Source organism: Anser anser (assembly GCF_964211835.1).
Source record: "Anser anser genome assembly, chromosome: 5".
NCBI classification, from domain to species: domain Eukaryota; kingdom Metazoa; phylum Chordata; class Aves; order Anseriformes; family Anatidae; genus Anser; species Anser anser.
The window spans coordinates 29,482,385-29,499,865 of record NC_139725.1 but is presented as its reverse complement, the minus strand read 5'-3'; the positions used below and the strand labels follow the sequence as shown (position 1 = coordinate 29,499,865).

The following is a 17,481-nucleotide window of genomic DNA, read 5'->3' as shown; positions in this document are numbered from 1 at the left end:
TGCCTAGCACAGGCACAGACTTGGAGTTGCTTTGGAAAAAGATGGTTATCTAGGCAGACAGAGGTTTGTTTTCCTCCCTTCAGTTGCATCACAAAGACAGTGCATTACTGGGAAGCATTTTGTACACTTAGTCAGTACACAGGGAGCATTTGCAAAATTCAGGATGGGAATAAGTTTATGGTTTAATCCTGTCTTACACAGATGTATTCACCTTATCCATATATTCCTAGCATTTGAACCTATAGATCAAAAATAGTCCTATGGCACGAATGGATGCTTTAAGAGAGCATATCCTACAGACAGCCCTCTCCCTGTCTATACCTGATGCACAGTTGTGTGCCCATATGTGCTTGTGTTTTTCACATATATTTCCCATCGTTCCTCCTTGCTCCAAACAGATGTAAAGATTTGTGTGTGTGCATGTGTCTATGTGTCAGAACAGGCACACCGGTGCATATACAAGTACTTGCAGACACTTGCAGGTATATATGTGCCCATGCAGCCCACACTACTCGTCACGTTTACATCTGTCTGTATACATGCCTATCCTGCCATACAATCAACATATGCACGAGTTTGCTGTAAGAAGCCAATCCTCCCCCCCTCCCCCCCCCCTCCCCGAATTGCCAAATGCTGAACCCCTCAGGCTAGCTGTTGTGGTTACCCTGATTCCCAGGTTTCTTCTGCAGTCGGCTTGTAAGTGGCACTACAAGTTTCCTAACAACTGGGATGAAGTTTTGTGTAAATCACCTTCTAGGCATTAGACTTTTCCCAGCAAAAGAGGGGGGCGGGTGTTTAGAGGAGGGAGAGCTGCTCCCTTTGATGTGGGGATTAGTTCACATGTCAGTGTTATCCCCCCCCTTTTTTTTAATATGCTGTGATTTACAGCAGGGCGGCTATGAGAGATAGCCAAGGGGACACCCACGTGGGACTTGCTGACCGACACCACCTCCCAGAAGATACCTACAACTAAAGAAGCTGGCATCAACAGAAAGGCTGCAATTACAAAAATAAATAAATAAATAAATACACAAAAAATAATAAAAAGCATCTTAAAAAATAACCTGTTTTGCCTAACAAATGGCTTCTAAAAATTAAGATGTGCTTTAATGCTAATGGAGCTGGAACTGGTTTTCCAGCAGCAGAGGGGGAGTCTTTTTGCACATCCATAACAAAGACATTATAAATGCTTTTTTCCTTTAAAAATGTTTGGTCTGTAGCTTCCCCTTAGAGCACACATCAGTAGTGAGAATGAGTGTGGCTCCAGAAGAGATTATGCTCACTTGAAACATATTTAGCAACACGACTGCTCCAGTCAGTTTCCATGCTGTCCTGCATGAATTTTTATCGGTGCTTTAGAAAAACTTCACTTTTTGGTCAAAAGTTATGTAGTTGTTCTGCAATCCAATCTTATGTCTATTAGTGTTAGAAGAAACTTTCCTGATGCTTTTCATGGGAACTGGATAAGGCTCTGAATTATTAGGCTAGGAGCCATATTCAGAGTAGCTTTGCTTAGCATATCTGAATAGTTTAAGCTTATTGCTTTGTGTAGCGGATGGCTGAGGGGCTGATGAGAGAGACAGTGATGAATAAATGCAGTAAGAGAAGTTTTAACTAGCTTTATTTAAAAATAGTCTGCTGCATTTTTTTTCAAAGTTCTATTTACTTTTACCTTTTTAATATCCTAATGTTTTTATTTGTGTCTTTCTCTTTCAATGAAACTTTGAGACATTCTATTGAAGCAAACTTCTTATTTTAAAGAAAAAAAGAAACGAACCAGAAGTTTGATTTCCAGACAGGCTGGCTCTCTGACCTGCTTCCCTGCACGGCTGCACCGGTGCTGAAGGCCGTGGGGGAGACAAGAGTGTGGCAGCCCAGACTTCAGAGTGAGCTCCTGTTAAACTCTACCCTAAACCAACACTTTTCTCATGTTGTTTAGACTACAGAGGTAACAAAGCATCTTCCTCAGGTGTTGCCACTAACTGCTCTCCCATCCAGACACCTGAAGTCCCGCATTCACCTCTGATGCTGCTAACACGTCGGCGCAGCTCAGAACTGCGCGGGCACCGCACCTTGAGGGCCAGACAAAAGCCAAACCACTTCAGCACTGCGATGACAACGATGACAACGATGTTTCCAGAGGCCTCCCGCCAATTCCCCTGCTATTCTGTCAGGAATAAAGAGGTTTTTGTGTCAGCCCCAGGAGGCTGGGGCTGCCGCAGACAGCGGAAGCGGGACGTGCCCATGACGATCCGGCCTTGCAGTGGGGCGCAGCGGTGGTGTGGCCGCGTTCAAGCGTGGCCTCGCAGCATGGCTTCTCCCCCCCCGAGACCAGCCACTGCATGCACCCTGAGCCAAGCACTGAGCTCCCTTCTTCTACCTGCAGCCAAAACACAGATGGAAGCTGCCCCGGCCTCTCCCCAGGCCAAGATACTTGGGCGCCACAGGTTTGGCTCTTGTGTGCGTACGCGTGCGCTGCCTCAGCTTGCTGCCTCTATTTTGTGTTGATGTAGAGGGACCATGGATGTCGTGCTTTTCAGAAACCTGCACAGAATGACAGTGCACGTGTGCTGTCCCCATAGCAGCAGGTTTCTGCACGGTGAGCCACAGGGACTTGCCCTCACCCTGGCCTTGGATGGGGCTGCGGTGGCGAGGGGCCTGTGTGGAGAGGGAAGCGAGACTCAGTGACTGGAAACGATGGGCCTTCCGCAGCCTGGTGTGTCTGCCACGTACGGTCCTTGCAGAGAAGGGTATCTAAAGAGACAGCAGCATGCCGAACTACTTTGTCTTCTGAGGTGAAAATCCAAAACATTGGGTGCTCATTTATTCACATTGTCAAAGTATTTGACAGGGTCGATATCAAGCAGTGTCTTGAAGACACTGCCTCATGGAAGGAAAGACAATTTGGAGATCCCTAGGCTCCCCCATGTCACCACACTTTCCAGAAATAGAAAAGCCTCTTCTCCGCTGTCCTGTCCTTCATTCGGCAGGGAGGGCAATGACGGGAAATCACATACCCCACTGGTATTTTCTGTGAACATGTCACCGTTTGTGTGCTCAGGCTGATCTCCATTCTCACTGGAAGTTGGAATCCCTCCCAAGGGATTAAATAAGCTTCTCCTTCAAACAAGCACGCAGCACTGGCTGATTAAACCCCAGTATTTATGCATGCAAGTTGATAATGTTTTTCAGTGAGAAAAGTCATTCCTGTATTACTCAGGTTCACTCTTGTCTGTGAGAAGTAGGACTTCTCAAGTCTCCCATTTGTACTAGTTGGAAATACCCAATTTAAGCAAAGTATGTTAAATGCCATACGTACTAAAGAGGTAGACACTTTTCAGTAGTTACATTTGAAAGTAGAGACTAGAACTCTGATTTTGTGATTTGGAAGGCTTACAGTTAGAAATTAAGCAATGTAATAAAATAGAAAACAATCAGACAGCCAGTCAAGCAGAACGGGTGTACTCTTTCAAGAGCATGAGAAAAGCAGAGAACTCAAAAAATACAGCCAATTTCATTTATTTATTTATTTATGGTTTGTTTTTGAAAGTTACGTAGGTAATGAGAAAGCTTATAGCAGAACAACATAAGCAGTCTGTAACTTAAATTTTGCCATGATCTTCCCCATCACACCACACAAATGCATGCACTGGGTGCAGTTCATAACCAGCCTGCCCCCTCCCCTCCAAAAAGCGAACTGAAACAGAAACCAAATGCTCTGTTTGGTTATCCAGCGATCTGGCTGCAAGGTGCCCCTGGCACTTTGTTCCGTGGGCTGCGTGAGCCCCAGATGAGCACTGGGCCCCGCCAGCCAGGCACTGCAGCTAAATAGCCACCTTCTTAGCATCCTGCACCCTGCAAAGCCTCCTGGGGCCTGATTAGGAAAACACTGCAGGGGTTTCACAGGAAAGGGGGCTGGGGTCAGGAGAAAGCGCTAAACCTTTGCATGTAACATCTCATGTGACCGAGCGGGCGGGCTGGTGACCGTGGTCTCCATTGGCAAGCAGCGGCTTGCGGAGACCTCAGGGTTATTAGATGGGATTGAGGGAGAATGCCAGCAATGTGTGTGGGGCCGGGGGGATGAAAGGGAAGCCCGACTCAGTGGATGAATGAATAAATATGCATGCGATTTGTGAATGACTTCTCTCCCTTCGCTGAACCTGCACACAAATTTCTACAGCGATCAGTGAAAGCCTGACAGTGATGTCTCACGGCTGAGAAGGTCCAAGCTGTCCCCCAGCCCTATGTGCCGAGCTGCCAGGGGGTCCAGCACCTGCTCTGTTGCTGCAGTGGCCCAGGTGAGATGTCACCCGCAGCACCGAGAGCGATGTTCCTGTGTGCCATGCGTGGCGTGAAGCTCCTCGCCAGGGCACCCCTGCGCCTCCCAACCACAGCTGCCACGGCGGGGAGAGTGGCGGCCGTCCTGAGCGCGGCAGCTCCCACTGCTGGCAGCAAAACCAGGGGCCGTGGCACACCCATGGGGTGTGAGGGAGAAAAATGAGGCTGGAGGAATCCCAGACCAAAGGGCACACGTCAGCTGGCAGGCAGAGCTCACCCGGTGCTGTCCCCATTGTCTCCGTTGCGCTCGGGGCTTGAGTGCCCGGCGGGCGGCCTCCCGAGATGGCGGCTGCAGGCATACATGCTGGAGGTGCACGCAGGGAGAGGATTTGCTCCCCACAGCGCGTGAGTTTGGAAAGACGGGAGCAGGGCATTCACGGCTTAGAAACGGTGTCTCTGCAGCTTCTAACTTGGCACGCCAGAGCCATCTTTTATTATCCTTTGGGGCTATAGCTGCAAACAAAAAATGCTTTCATTTCGCTTTGGCGGCCACTCAGGTTGTGTGTGCTCTGGCTGCTTCCTTAATTACAGCGGCTGTTGACAACTCCTCGTGATAGAGACCCTCTCTTTGACCAGTTCCCCTACTCCCCCACTTATTTTTGCAGTCTGGACACACAACAAACCGGGACGATGGTCTGTAAAAATAAGCTCACTGTAATGCAGCGATTCCTGTGCCACAGTTCTGCTGTGTTCCTCTCTTCTGTCCTCTCAGTCTGTACTGGTGCTGTTTATTTCCTCTTTCTGGCTGTAAGACGTTTTATTTATTAGTGCTGGATTTCCTGTTGCCTGCAGCTGCCCGTGCTTTCCTCTCTGCAGCGCGTGTTGCCGTTCGGCTCAGGCTCTCTCAGGTGCTCCCACCCAGCTTGGTCGACGGTTGCATTCCTTCCACCTGACAGAGAGGGGGACTCGCACGGCGTACAAAACCAAGCCAACCAAAGTCCAACCCAACCCAAAGCCAATGCAGGGAGCCCTCACAGGCATAGGAGGGCCCCTCTTCTACGACTTGCTGACGCGCAGATGATGCTTTCTGGGGCGGCAGGAACACCTCTTGTCTTGCTTGCTGCTCTGCAGGGAGGAAGCCAGCGCTTTGAACTATGGCCGGCCTGCAGGGCTGCTGCCCCAAGGGGTTAAAAGTTTGCCATGAGGTTTCTTTCACATTGCGGCCACATCATGGTAGAAATGTCGTGTGGACTTTCCACACGTGAGGTTCATGAATGACTCCCTTGACCTTTTGTGGACATTCAACATCCTCGTAGTAAACACGATTGCTTATACGGAAAGTGAGGTCACAAAGGAAAAAAATGTTTTGCTGCTTTGAACGTGATTTCTCTGCTGGAAGGAAGGAGGAGGCACGAGCTCTTAACGTGTTGCGTATTACTGGCAAGGCTGGTTGGGAAAGCTCACTGGTACGCACTGGGGAGAAGAGCTGAACCACGTTCCCGGTACCAATTTGTTACTACTTCAAGTGGCAGGGAACGAGGTTGAAGCAGCGCCTAATGGCAACATTCCCTCTTTTGCAATTAACATCTGAGGGGCTGCCCTATTTTTATCACCTTTTCTTTCTGTTTGCTGGGGGCTCAGGGCCTGAAAACTGCGTAAGGGAAGTTCAGGCTCACGTGAGCGCAAAGGCAGGGGTGCGGGGTGTGATGGGTTTGGCGTGATGTGGTGCAGCCCCGGCAGGACGCGATGCTGCCAGCTGCGGCGAGCGCTGGGCAGCTGCTGGCCGTGACGCACTGCAGGTGCAGCGTGCAGCGCCCTCAGACACTTTTTCCTTTGTGTCAGATGTCCGAGAGCTGCCTGGGAACATTAAATAGGGAACGGTCTTCTGACATCTTCCAGGTAGGATGGAAACAGGAGATCCTGAGCGTTTGAATTATGAAAGCTCCCAGTGTGTTACCTGCAAGCCAGTGTTTTGACCCCAGCATCCTGGCCAAATTCCAGCTCTGCTAATTACATCCTGCCTATGTGAAAATTCCCCTGCGTTTGTACACGGCCCTCCTTCCCTGCTTGTTTTTGGCAGCGGGGCGGCGTTGCCAGGCACAGCGAAGTGCTTGCCACGTCCCACCCCAGGCCTGGCCGCCTTTCAGCGGGGAATGAAGCGAGCACTGTGCACGGCATCTGCAGGGACCTTGGATCCTTGGCAGGGACGCGTGCCACAGCAGCGCACCCGAGGGCCAGCGCTGGGGCTGGGGCACACAGCATGGATGGTGATGGCACAAACAGGTCAAAGGCCCCGGTTCAGGGCTGCAGCACTGGGCTACAGGGAAGGCAGCGCGGGCGGCTGGACTCCCATCTGATTTAGCTCCCCACATCTCTCAGCTACAAGGGCTGAGGGTACGCGCTGATGTAGGGTTGGGAGCTCTCTGACTTCAGGTTGGTTTGTACGGCGTGAGGAGCTCTCGGTCCTGCATAAGCTGGCCACCACCAGTGCACGCCCGCCTTTTGCACACCTGGTTATTGATCAGTGCAGACAAGCGAAGATAAAAGAAATCATTCAAGAATTTACAGATTTGTTTTCTTCTCTTTCACTTCATGACTCATGTGCGCATTACTTTTGGCTCATCCCTGTTGGGAACAACTCTTCTCAACTGACCCCCTAATCCCTCTGGTAAAAACCTGACTCATAGCACCGGAGATGAACTGGCTTCTGGATTATCCCCCTCTGCTGAAGAGGAGACGGAGGATGGCTGCCAGCAGTAGCTACGGGATTCTGATAATAAAAACTGTGAGTCACAAACAGGAGGCTAATGAACTCATAGATATTTAATGCAGGAGAATGGCTTATTGGCTCTTCTGCCCAGTTTCTTGTCAGCCAAGAGCTCGCTCTGATTATGGCATTTCTACCACAGTCCTGCCTGAATATGATACGGGAGCATGTAAGGAAGCGGAGGTTGCTCCTGCTGGTGCCTGCAGAGGCAGCAGCAAAGGCAGGACATGTCCAGGGCAAATGGCGCAGTGACTTGCTGTTTTTTTTTTTTCTCCTGCTCACATCCCTCTCTGATCTTTTCAGCATCTTGATCCCACAGGACAGCAGCAGTGAGAGTTCTCTGTATTCCAAGGGGGGAAAAAAACAGCTTATGTCAAGGTGTGACGCCAGCATGTTTTCACTAGATCCCAGAAGAGGAAGCATAGCGAGCCTTGAAATGGGAGGGAATCGTGTCGTCTGTGTTGACAGAAAAGATAGAAGGCTGGGACTCGAAGACCTGAGTCCTCTTGCCACACTGCCTGTGTGATTTCAGGCAAGGTACTTAGAATTTTTTTAGACTTATTATCCCTGTCTTTAAACCATATTTAGTACTTACTTCACACAGCTGAGAAGAAGGGGATTAAGCTTTAATTCATTAATGTTTGTAAAACATTTTAGAACTTGGATGGAAATTTCCCAGGTTGTGCAGAGAGCATTAAAAAGCTTATCTCCCTCTCTGACTGCAAATGTTCCTGTAATATGAGAGAAACGAGAGAAACAGTGCTTGCATTTCAGTGTCTATAATAATAATAATAATTAAAAAACCTTACCCTCCAGCTTCCCCTCTCTATCCCTCCATGTTTATAAAAAAAAAAAAAAAAAAAGAACCAGCAATGAGAAATTTTAGTCTAAACAGAGTGCAGTTGCTCCCTGGAGACCTGAATGTGTCTCAGTGGAATTTTCCCTGCCTTCAGCCTTTTGTACTTCTGAAAGGTCCTGGAACCAGGCATGTGACTGTAAGAGCAAAAAACACTTCTGTGTCTGAGTGCTCTACCAAATATTTACAAGATACCCAGATAAAATGGCTACAAGCAAGTTCAGCAGGGTTTGACTGACCGGACAGCAGTGCAACGCTGTCAAGAAGAAAATCTAAACCTTAATTAAAACATTAAAATGAAATTTTACAAAGGTCTCTTCAAAGCACAAAATTGGTAACACTAAAGCTGGAGAATTGCTCTTCCCCATGGTGAAACCCATTAGCTTTTAAAAGTAGCTTATTGAAATGGAGTAGCTTACTTGTTGTGATGGAAACTTGGAAACTTCCCTGTTCAAGGAGAGCACAAAGCTGTGCGAGCAGGCGAGTAAGAGGATAGCTGCAGAGCAGTCTCCTCCATGCCATCCTTTTAGGTGCCTGGGAGCGAAGGGACATCGGCTTCCACACCCCAGCAGCTCCTCAGCCTCCCACACTGCCGCTGTAAGGGCACGCAGCACTTTTTAACAGGGCCGTGTGTTTCCTGGGAACTCTCCTGGTCACCCCAGGACTGCCCAGCAAACAGCAGAGGGCAACCCGTTGGCCCTTCACCAGAGGTGCCCCCGCTGCAGTGATTGCCTTGCTGGGTTACCTACGGGTGCTCTGGCAGCACTGCGGACCTCCCGTACCGCTGTGCGGGATGCTCTGCTCTCCAAGAGGCTGCTCAGAGAGGCTTTCCTGCGAGTGCAGAGCGCAGAATCAGCCACTTGGGCCGACGGGCACCGCACCAGCCCTCGGCACTAACTCAACACACACACGGCTTTCCCTTAGGGAGGTGAGGCTTGAGGGCTGGGAACATCTTGGTCCTGATCACAGCCCAGCCAGTGCCTTCAGTGGCCTTGAGCAAGTCATACAGTCTCTCAGTCTGGAAGGTGAGTACATAGTGCTGTGGTTTGCAGTCATGTTGCAAACGCTCCAACAGTGCTTTGAAGGTAGAAGAAGCTAAGCAGCTGTAACACACGCCAGCCTTCCCACCATTTGGATTACTACCTGCTCTCCTTCACTTCTGAACTGCCAGAACCCTGCTACTGCCAACTCTGTTACATCATCCCTGATGATTTACAAGAGAATTACAGGAATAAGAGCCCACAGAACTATCGCTTCTTAATAAAACCAACGAGTGGGTTTACCATTTCTCTTAAAAAGCAGAAGCGAACATCTCCCTATGTTACGGGCTGTGGAAACGAAGCGCTCTGTGTGTTTGTCAGTTCCTGCAGACTGCTGAGGTGTAGGAGTGAATTCGGAACACGTGTGTGGCTTATGTTTCTTCACTAGCATGTGTGTTGTTCAGAGACTTCTATTACTATGTCACTTAATTCAACCCGAACAAAATTCAGAATTTTCTTAATTCCAGAGTTTAACATGGCACCACACATACAGAGAACAGCACTTGCTTCTGAAGTTAGTCTTTAAAGAGGCAAAAGAAGAATGCCCGAATTTTTGAAAAACAGCGTGGTTTATTCATTTCTCAGTGGAGTTTGCATTTGTCCTTCCTATGGATTGGATGGATCGCCAGGAGCCGCACCAGTAGTGCTGGGTAAAGCAGCATCAACTAAAGTATTTTTCAAGACAGTGTTCCTCACTTGTATGGTCTGCAGGGCAGGATTGGTTCCTTCCTGGGTTAAACTGGATTGGTCCTTTCCATCTGAAACACACAATAAAGACAGACACCTCAATGGCAATGTATAAGACAGAGATGACAAGGTTACTATTTCCTCCAGGGAACAGCCACTTGGAAACCTGTTTAATCCACAAAACGAATAAAGGTAAATTTCAGTATAAATTAATTTCACAGATTAGTTGAAAATGGATTAACTTATGCGTAATGATCCTCATTCTTCTGCCTGCCTGGTTGTCCTTCTAGTTACCAATATCCAGACTCATTTTCATTCTGTGTGGCAAAGTTTCTGATGCTACTCATGCTCTGGAGCCAAACCTTAGCACAGTCCAGGCCCCTCTGTCACCCCCTGGCAGAGCTCTCCTAGAGCCAGTGTATACTTGCTGAGAAGCTTTGCATCACTCTAGTTTCCCGGTAAAACTGTTTTTTGATAGCCAGTGCCTATGAACAGAGAATGGGATGTGCAAAAAGACTGACATTCTCTACCACAGGTTTCTCTCTACAGTTCAAACGTGTTTCCTAGAGTTAAGCAGAGCATGGCTCACACCAGTATATTTTCCAACTATTAGCAAATTGCCTTGGATTCAGAGCAAATATTATGGCTGCACCCTATATGCTTTCCTAATGCCTAGGCTGAGAGCAGAGCCTCCCTCCTAACCAGTACGGTTTGTTCCATTTTTAATCTTGGTCCCATGTCAATGCCAGGAGGTAAAGTGCTTTGGGATTAAGTTTACTATGTAAATAAAGAATATTAAATTACTGTGATTAGACACCTTATGCAGAAAATGGACTGCTTTTTGTGAGAGGAGATATTAAAAGACAAAATAAAAGCATCCTTTAATACCTTCCTAATTCACCTGCAAACTGACGGAAAGAACACAAACTGAAGAAACACACAGAGTTATTAAGACCAAAATACCCAAGGTAAAAATGAATCATCAGTCAGATCATGTCATGTCCTCCTGTTCACTGCTATTACGTGCGTTGCAAGGTATCATGCTCCTACTCAAATGTGTACTTCTCTTCTGATTTCTGCAGCTGATCTGTTGTGACAAGCTCTGCCCCAAGGACCCTGCAGAACAGCCAGCTCCTATCTGGGCCGATCCCTATTGTGCTGTATCAAAGCCCTGAAGAAAGTCAATAAAGCTGAAAGGAGGAGGGTGAAAGGCAAGGTATTCCCCTGCAACAGGCCATGACATTATTAGTATTAACGGAGGGGATATTATAGAAGAATCAGGAGGCTTACCCAGGTTGGCAAGGTAAGCTGTGTCTCAATTTTCCTCCTCCTCTCTAGCCCTGTTTGCTAACTATATGAAACCCAACTACACTAGAAAAGAGTTGCTCCTATAGCTGTCAGTATAACTATACTGATATGATGATAATTCTAATGTAGGTCGAACAAAAAACACTTTTGCCAATACACCTTTGATGAATTCCTCGAGGCAAATACGCTATACTGACAAAGGCACCACTAAGACAGTCTAAAACAACCTTGCTACCTACTGTAAGGCATCTACTGCATTGTTAAAAACTATATCCCTAACCAACTTTATTTATTTTAATGTAGAGCTGGTTTGACAACCCAGAAAATGCAGAGAAAATCCTTTCTGTGAATTTACTGGGAGATCCTAAAGAATCAGCGCAGTTTACACTCTGCCTCGCTTGCAACAGGGCTGGCAGTAAACGTTTCTGAAAACATGTTTCTGCAGAAAGCTAAGAAAGGGAATAGGCGAGCAAATTCTTTCCAAAGAAACTACTCTTACTGAGCCTTCGGGAACTTTATATTCTTATCCTATTAAAACAAAACAACAACAACAAACAAACACACACGCATGTGCACACACACAGACACACAAACAAAAAAACACAACTCGGCTCCAAAAGCCCCCAAAATAAGAAACCAGTTAATGGGAAAAGTAACGTTATTTTTAGTTGATGAAGTCCCTCAGTAAAGGAACAGAAAATACCATCTGTCTTCAAGAATTTAGGCATTCCGCAGTCATGATGTGCTAGGCTTACAAACATTGTCATTCTTAGCACATTAAAGATAATGTACAAGATTTTTGTAAATGTTGGATTAGCCAACGAGATTTCTGGGCCTGAGATAACGCAGTAAATATGGATTTTCACTACGCTATCTCTTTTCTGGTCATTTGTTTGTTTCTGTTAAACTGTGACTTTTTAAAAAATCACAGGAATTTTGCAAGTATGTTTAACACCACTGCTTCTTGAACAGCACCATGCAGGAATGCCATGCCTAATGAATCTCAGAGTTTGTAAAAGCAGTGGGTCACAGGTTTCATCTAGAAGATACTACAGCTTTTTTCTGGATTTCAGTAAGGTCCATTTTCCACCAAGCAGGGTTTGTGTAGGAAGCTTAGTTGCAAGTTTAGCCAAAGAAAGACAACATCCATCTGTCATCACAAATTATAAACATTAAGATAGCTTTTTAGCATTGGCTTTCTAGAATAACCACTCATTATTAACAGGTAACAAACAGTTCCCGTTGGTTTTGTATGGCTTAGCATTAGCCAGTTGTGTCCTTACCTGAAGTAGGCTGATGCTACATAAAACTGCTTGGATTTCTATACGGGCTCTCATTCAGCCTATTTTATTTTCTCTGAGTGATTCAACTGGTGGAACTGGCCTAAATGATTATAGGCAAGCACATGTAACCCTTTCATGGGGCTAGAAGCCATTGCAAAGCTATTTGTAGTGTATGTATGCAAATCAACTTCAGTTTAAGATAGTCTGGGAGAAGTTTGAGGGGGATTTCCCTGCTTTATGTAATCTATTGTTGCTTCTTAGCTTCCTCTATTCACATGGCCAGGAGGCATAACCATGACACCGCTGGTAATTTCTCAAACTCAATCTGAAAGCAAAGACAATGTGCTCAGTGACCTACAGCAGCCTCGCAGCTTTCGGTAAATCCTCAAACTCTGGCTCAATGATATCCAGAATAAAGGCGGCCTGGAGGAGAAGTGGGGGAAACAGCGCAGCTGGTAAGGGCTTCGCTCACTTACTGGCATGCTTCGAAAGTGGTTGACAGCCAGGGACATCGAGGCGCTAGCCCTCAGACACAACTCTGTCCTACCCATATCTCTCATTTACTTTTCCCAAGCCGTACAAAGCGCTGCATCTCCCGCGTGATCAGTGCCCTCAGCTCAGCCTGGAATGAGCGTGGGGCGGTCAGGAGACCAAGCTGCCAGCCACACCGCGGTGGCTGCCTTCCCCTGTCATTCCCAAGTGGTGGCAGAGAAAAAACTGGTCTCGCGCATGTGCCCAGACAGATCTAGCGAAGGTACTGAAATGACAGGCCAGGCAGCAGAAGCTCTAAGGCACGTCCTCCTCAGGTAGGAGGAGCAGCCCCCCAGGAGCTCTGTGCTGCTGAGAGCAGACGGTGCTGACGCCCAGGTGAGCCTGCTCAGCACCAGCCCAAATACTGGTCTCCGCACAGCACTCTGTGCTGTACCGATTGCAGTGTTATCACCCCAAATAGGAAGATTTATAGTTCAATAGCTACCCAGATTCTGAGAAACAGGCTTACCAAAAACCACAGCTAAGGGAAATATAACAGGTGAAGTAAGCATGGTGGTACCGAAGAGGAAGGAAACCTCTCTGCAGTGCACTGATAAGAGTACGCTTGATACATACTGTGTTCAATTTGGACAATCCGCAACCAGGAAAGCACAGGCTAGCTGAAGGAAATTCAGCTCGGAGGCTCTAGGGACTGAATCAGTCTGTTAAAATGCTTTGTTGGTTTTATGTATCTCTACTTAATTAGGATGCTTAATGAACACATTGAAAAGGTGGTAACTGTTAAATATTCAGCAGGCTGACCTTTCAGTTACAATATGACAATTCTGAATAAAGTTCTCGGAAAGCTTGTGCTAGGTACTCCAACAATGCCAAAGGGAATTGGACTGGAGGAAAAAAAAAAAAAAAGTAGGACACTACTCTGGAGACCTGGCTAAAAACCCAGGCCTTGCCACCAGACCGTTGAATGATCCTGGGCAAGTTGTTTCCTGCCCTGTGCTTCAGTTTTCTCATCTGTAAAAAGAGTACAATGATACTGACCTTCCTGGTAAGTCGTCGAGATGAACGGATAGAAAAGCTGTAATACATTATTCATTCCTAATTATAATTTCTGAGGAACGAAAGGCAAAGAGAAGAAGCCATCGAGCTTTCAGATTTCCTTGATCATCATAAAAAATAAAAAAGCACCACATAACATTAATTTCATGCAACAGAAATGTTTAGCAAGTCACCTTTAAGACGAAAGAGTGGGAGCACAACTAAAGAAAGCTAAAAGTGGGCAGACACTCAGGAAAACACTCCAGATGGTGAAACGAGTTAGGCTGCAGAACAGGCTCCCACAGGAAGCGGTGAAACCCCCATTGTTTCAGACATTTGAAACTGAATTCTTCAAAGTGCTGGTATATATAATACAAGGAACCGCTCTGCGCTGCCTCGGAGATGTCAGTGGCGCTGGCACAATCTGTGAGAGCAATACACACCACTTCTGCAGCCTTTAAGGGAATTCTTGCTGCTGTACCTACGAGGATCTGTAGACTTTCTTTATCAATGTACTAGCTGGGAACATCCATCAGGGAGTTACCACACTGTGGTTTTGCAGGAGATGGATTCAGTAACCCTTAACAGGTCTTTTACATTCCTGCTTCTGAGATCTGAACTTTGCATGTCCAAGAGGGGAAAAAAGCCACCTGCTCTCTACCTGATGATTACAGTGTGCATCCTACAGACAGACAATTTACTTCCTATATCACAATCTAATGAAAAACTGGGTGGTTTGATATTTACAGGCAGCGGTTTGCAGAAGAAATACCACGATTTTAATAGGAACCAAATGAAAACTCATTACGTAAACAGCATTGTGAGACGCAGAACTGATTTCGAAACACTAAATGCTCTAGGTCAAACTCACCAAAATGGGAACTGGCAGTGGCTTGCTGGAATGCTGGGGTTTCTCCACACTCGGATACTACTGCAAACATTTCCCGCTGCTGCGAACGCTGGTTCAGCTCCTCTGGAGGTAGCTGCGGAGGGAGCCTGACTGCTTCTGTTGTTACTGGCACTCAAAATCTCAAGACCTTTTCTGAAATCCAAATTCAGAGCTTTGGGCCAATTTTATTGATACAACTTGGTTTACTGGTTGGAGCAGGTAGAGGGAGAGAAATTTGTAAAAGGAGCTTAGAACTGGAGCTTTAATGCCTTCATTTCCTCTTGGTCTCATACCTGCTGGTATGCTAAGGAAGAGGCAAATTGATTCAGATGGCATAACTGCACTGGTGACCCTGCCTTATTTTATTCACTTTGGCTCCGTACAGTCTTCTCTCACAGGCTCCCTGCCTTCAACACTTCCATCTTCGTGGTGACCCAAACACGTCAATTCTCGAATCCTCCTTTCTGCAGGGTGGGGAGGGACAGGGAAAGGCAGCTGAAGAGCCTGCCCGGGGGCAGGATGAGCACAAGCACTCCTGATCCCGTTGCAAACACTGGGCTCTGCGAGGCCTCGAGCGCCGCGGCACGTTTCACGTGAAGGCTGGCACCGCCTGCCTGCTGCTGCTGTCCCAGGCCAGAAATGCAGCAATTTCCTTAGGAATGAATCACTAACAGAAAACAAACAAGAGCTATTTAAGAAGTTTCTCTTTTCCCCTGAATGTCTTGTCCAGTATCATATTCCTGACAGTTTATTCTTCAAGAATTTAGTCATCTAGGGTTTCAGTGACTCATCTGATGAACCTTCTACCCATTTCCTGGAAAGAGTCCTGTGCAGTCCTGTGCAGCCCTAGCCTCGTTCTTCCTACGTTTTCATATATTTCAGCTTTTCTCCATTTTAGGCGTGGGGGAGAGGCAATAATATTTTGAATGCACCCAAATTTGCAATGTAACCGGAAAGCAGAGTGGTGAAAGAAACATCTGGAAAACAAAGATGGGCACTGAATCACAGAGTCTCTTTTGGAAGAAGCTGCCCCTTGGACGGAAAGCTGGATAGAAGAAAAGAAGCTGCTGTAAGAAGAGCTGTGTGGTACAATACGGTCATGAATTTGCCAGAGCTGTACCCTATAAAATGAAGATGAAAAAGATTTGAAGGCTCTCACACATTGCATGGGCGGGTGTGACTCACTCTGGGCAAATGCCACTGATGACAAGTGCCCTGACACAAGCTATTGAATGAATTGGGCTGGATGGGAACCAGAGTAACCGTTGTACATATTGGGGCCAATCTGAAAGACACTTCTGTGCAGAAAACAACTGCTTCCTTTCCTAATTAAAAAGAAAATTCCAAAGCTGCTCTCAGACAGCTTGAAGGCTACTTTAGCAAACTCCGATTTAAGTTGCACGACGCCTATAGCAGATGGCTGACATCACTGATGTCCAGACCATTCCTCCCAACACATACAGGTGTGCTACCGTATATATTTACGCTACTGCTGAAACAGGGGTCTAGTGTTGTTAAAATGTTCAGAACTGTGTGGGAGCGTGAGCCCGTCCACGTAAATCACACACGTGCGGAGCAGCTCGGAGACACCACCAGCATATGCTCCCAGCCCCCTGCCTTCTCCTGGGAAGTCAGCAGCCAAAGCACCACCGGCTTACACTAACTTGCAACAGGGCTAGCGAAGGAGTTGGGAGATCTGTCTGATGCAGGCTGGGACAACATGTCAAGCATTCTTGGAGGATGATTTCAGCGCTCAGTTATACGAGTACCACTGGCATGTATACTGCGTGTGTGCATGCAGATATACGCTGTATATATACACCGACGTGCATCACAGGCCTGATCCTTTTAAAGGGATACAGTGTCAGGTCAAAGCTGGCCCGACATTCTTCTTATTAAAAAATAAATAAACTTTTACAAGCCCTGATTCCAACAGAAATGTTTCCATGATTTATTTTAAGAAGGGAACATTCCCCTGCAGTGCTCACCGCAACCCAAACATTGCAGCGCTGTGCAAGAGCATGAGAACCAGAGAGGAAACTGAAGAATCTATTTTCACTGCTCCAGAAGAGAAACACAGAAAGTAAACAAACAGCAAAAGCACTGACAAATAAATTTGATTTCAGTCTTGGCTGCAGTGTTATCTATACTATGGCTAAGGAGACTAGACTTGAAGCATGCATATTTTTCTAGCGATTTCTGTAAGACGTGACTGAGTGTGGGATGGGACTTGAGGGAGCCATCTACACTAGCAAAGAGATTTATTTTTCTTTGTCTGATCCTTCATGCTCCTCATACCTTGCCTTACACATCTGAGAAACTGAACAGCAAAGCAGAAGAAATCGTCTCTTGTTTTCAGAACTAGAAAATAATTTGAAGCTTAGGCAAGCTATCCAGGAAATTAATCCCTTGTTTGTGGGAGAGTTGTTAACTCTTGAAAGTGATGGGAAGAGTCTTTCTTCTAAATACCTGGAGCCCTCTATGCAACAGAAAGTGAAACCTGCCTTTGGTGCTACTGCTTTTTGCTTTGATAAGTCTGCAAAAAGCAGCAAGCAGTAGGATAAGAAAAACAGACATACGGAGAGAGAAAGAATGAGCAAGCAAGTGAATACTTTCCTGACAAAACTACAGACTTCTGTGATGACTGAATTTGGCCCCAAGCAATGCACACACACATGCATACACACATGCACCCCCCACCCCCTCAATGCCTCAATCTGAACGGTCTGTACAGCGAAGACGGAAAGAAAAAAATGTAGTGAAGCCTGTCCAAAAAAGACTGTGAAGATAGTCTACTGGCAGAGTAGTGATTGCACCAGAAAGGTTTTGGAAGCAGTAAACAGGAA

At 46.7% G+C, this 17,481-nt stretch overlaps 1 protein-coding gene and 1 long non-coding RNA gene across 8 annotated transcripts in view; one reads left to right on the top strand and one right to left on the bottom strand.

Moving 5' to 3' along the window:
• LOC310899846 overlaps nucleotides 1-17,481 on the top strand; it is a 45,421-nt gene that overhangs the window by 7,085 nt on the left and 20,855 nt on the right. For both annotated transcript variants that reach the window (XR_014584709.1, XR_014584710.1), the window contains exons 2-3: nucleotides 889-4,683; nucleotides 10,711-10,931. This is a non-coding gene — a long non-coding RNA (uncharacterized lncRNA). The remainder of the gene's footprint in view (nucleotides 1-888; nucleotides 4,684-10,710; nucleotides 10,932-17,481) is intronic.
• RAD51B (RAD51 paralog B) overlaps nucleotides 9,492-17,481 on the bottom strand; it is a 382,679-nt gene continuing 374,689 nt past the window's right edge. For all 6 annotated transcript variants that reach the window (XR_014584707.1, XR_014584708.1, XM_083836785.1 and 3 more), the window contains one exon: nucleotides 9,492-9,699. Coding sequence is in view for 4 of the 6 variants with exons in the window: in XM_083836785.1 (XP_083692911.1) it covers nucleotides 9,548-9,699 (152 nt within the window). In the remaining 2 variants the exon portion in view is untranslated. The remainder of the gene's footprint in view (nucleotides 9,700-17,481) is intronic.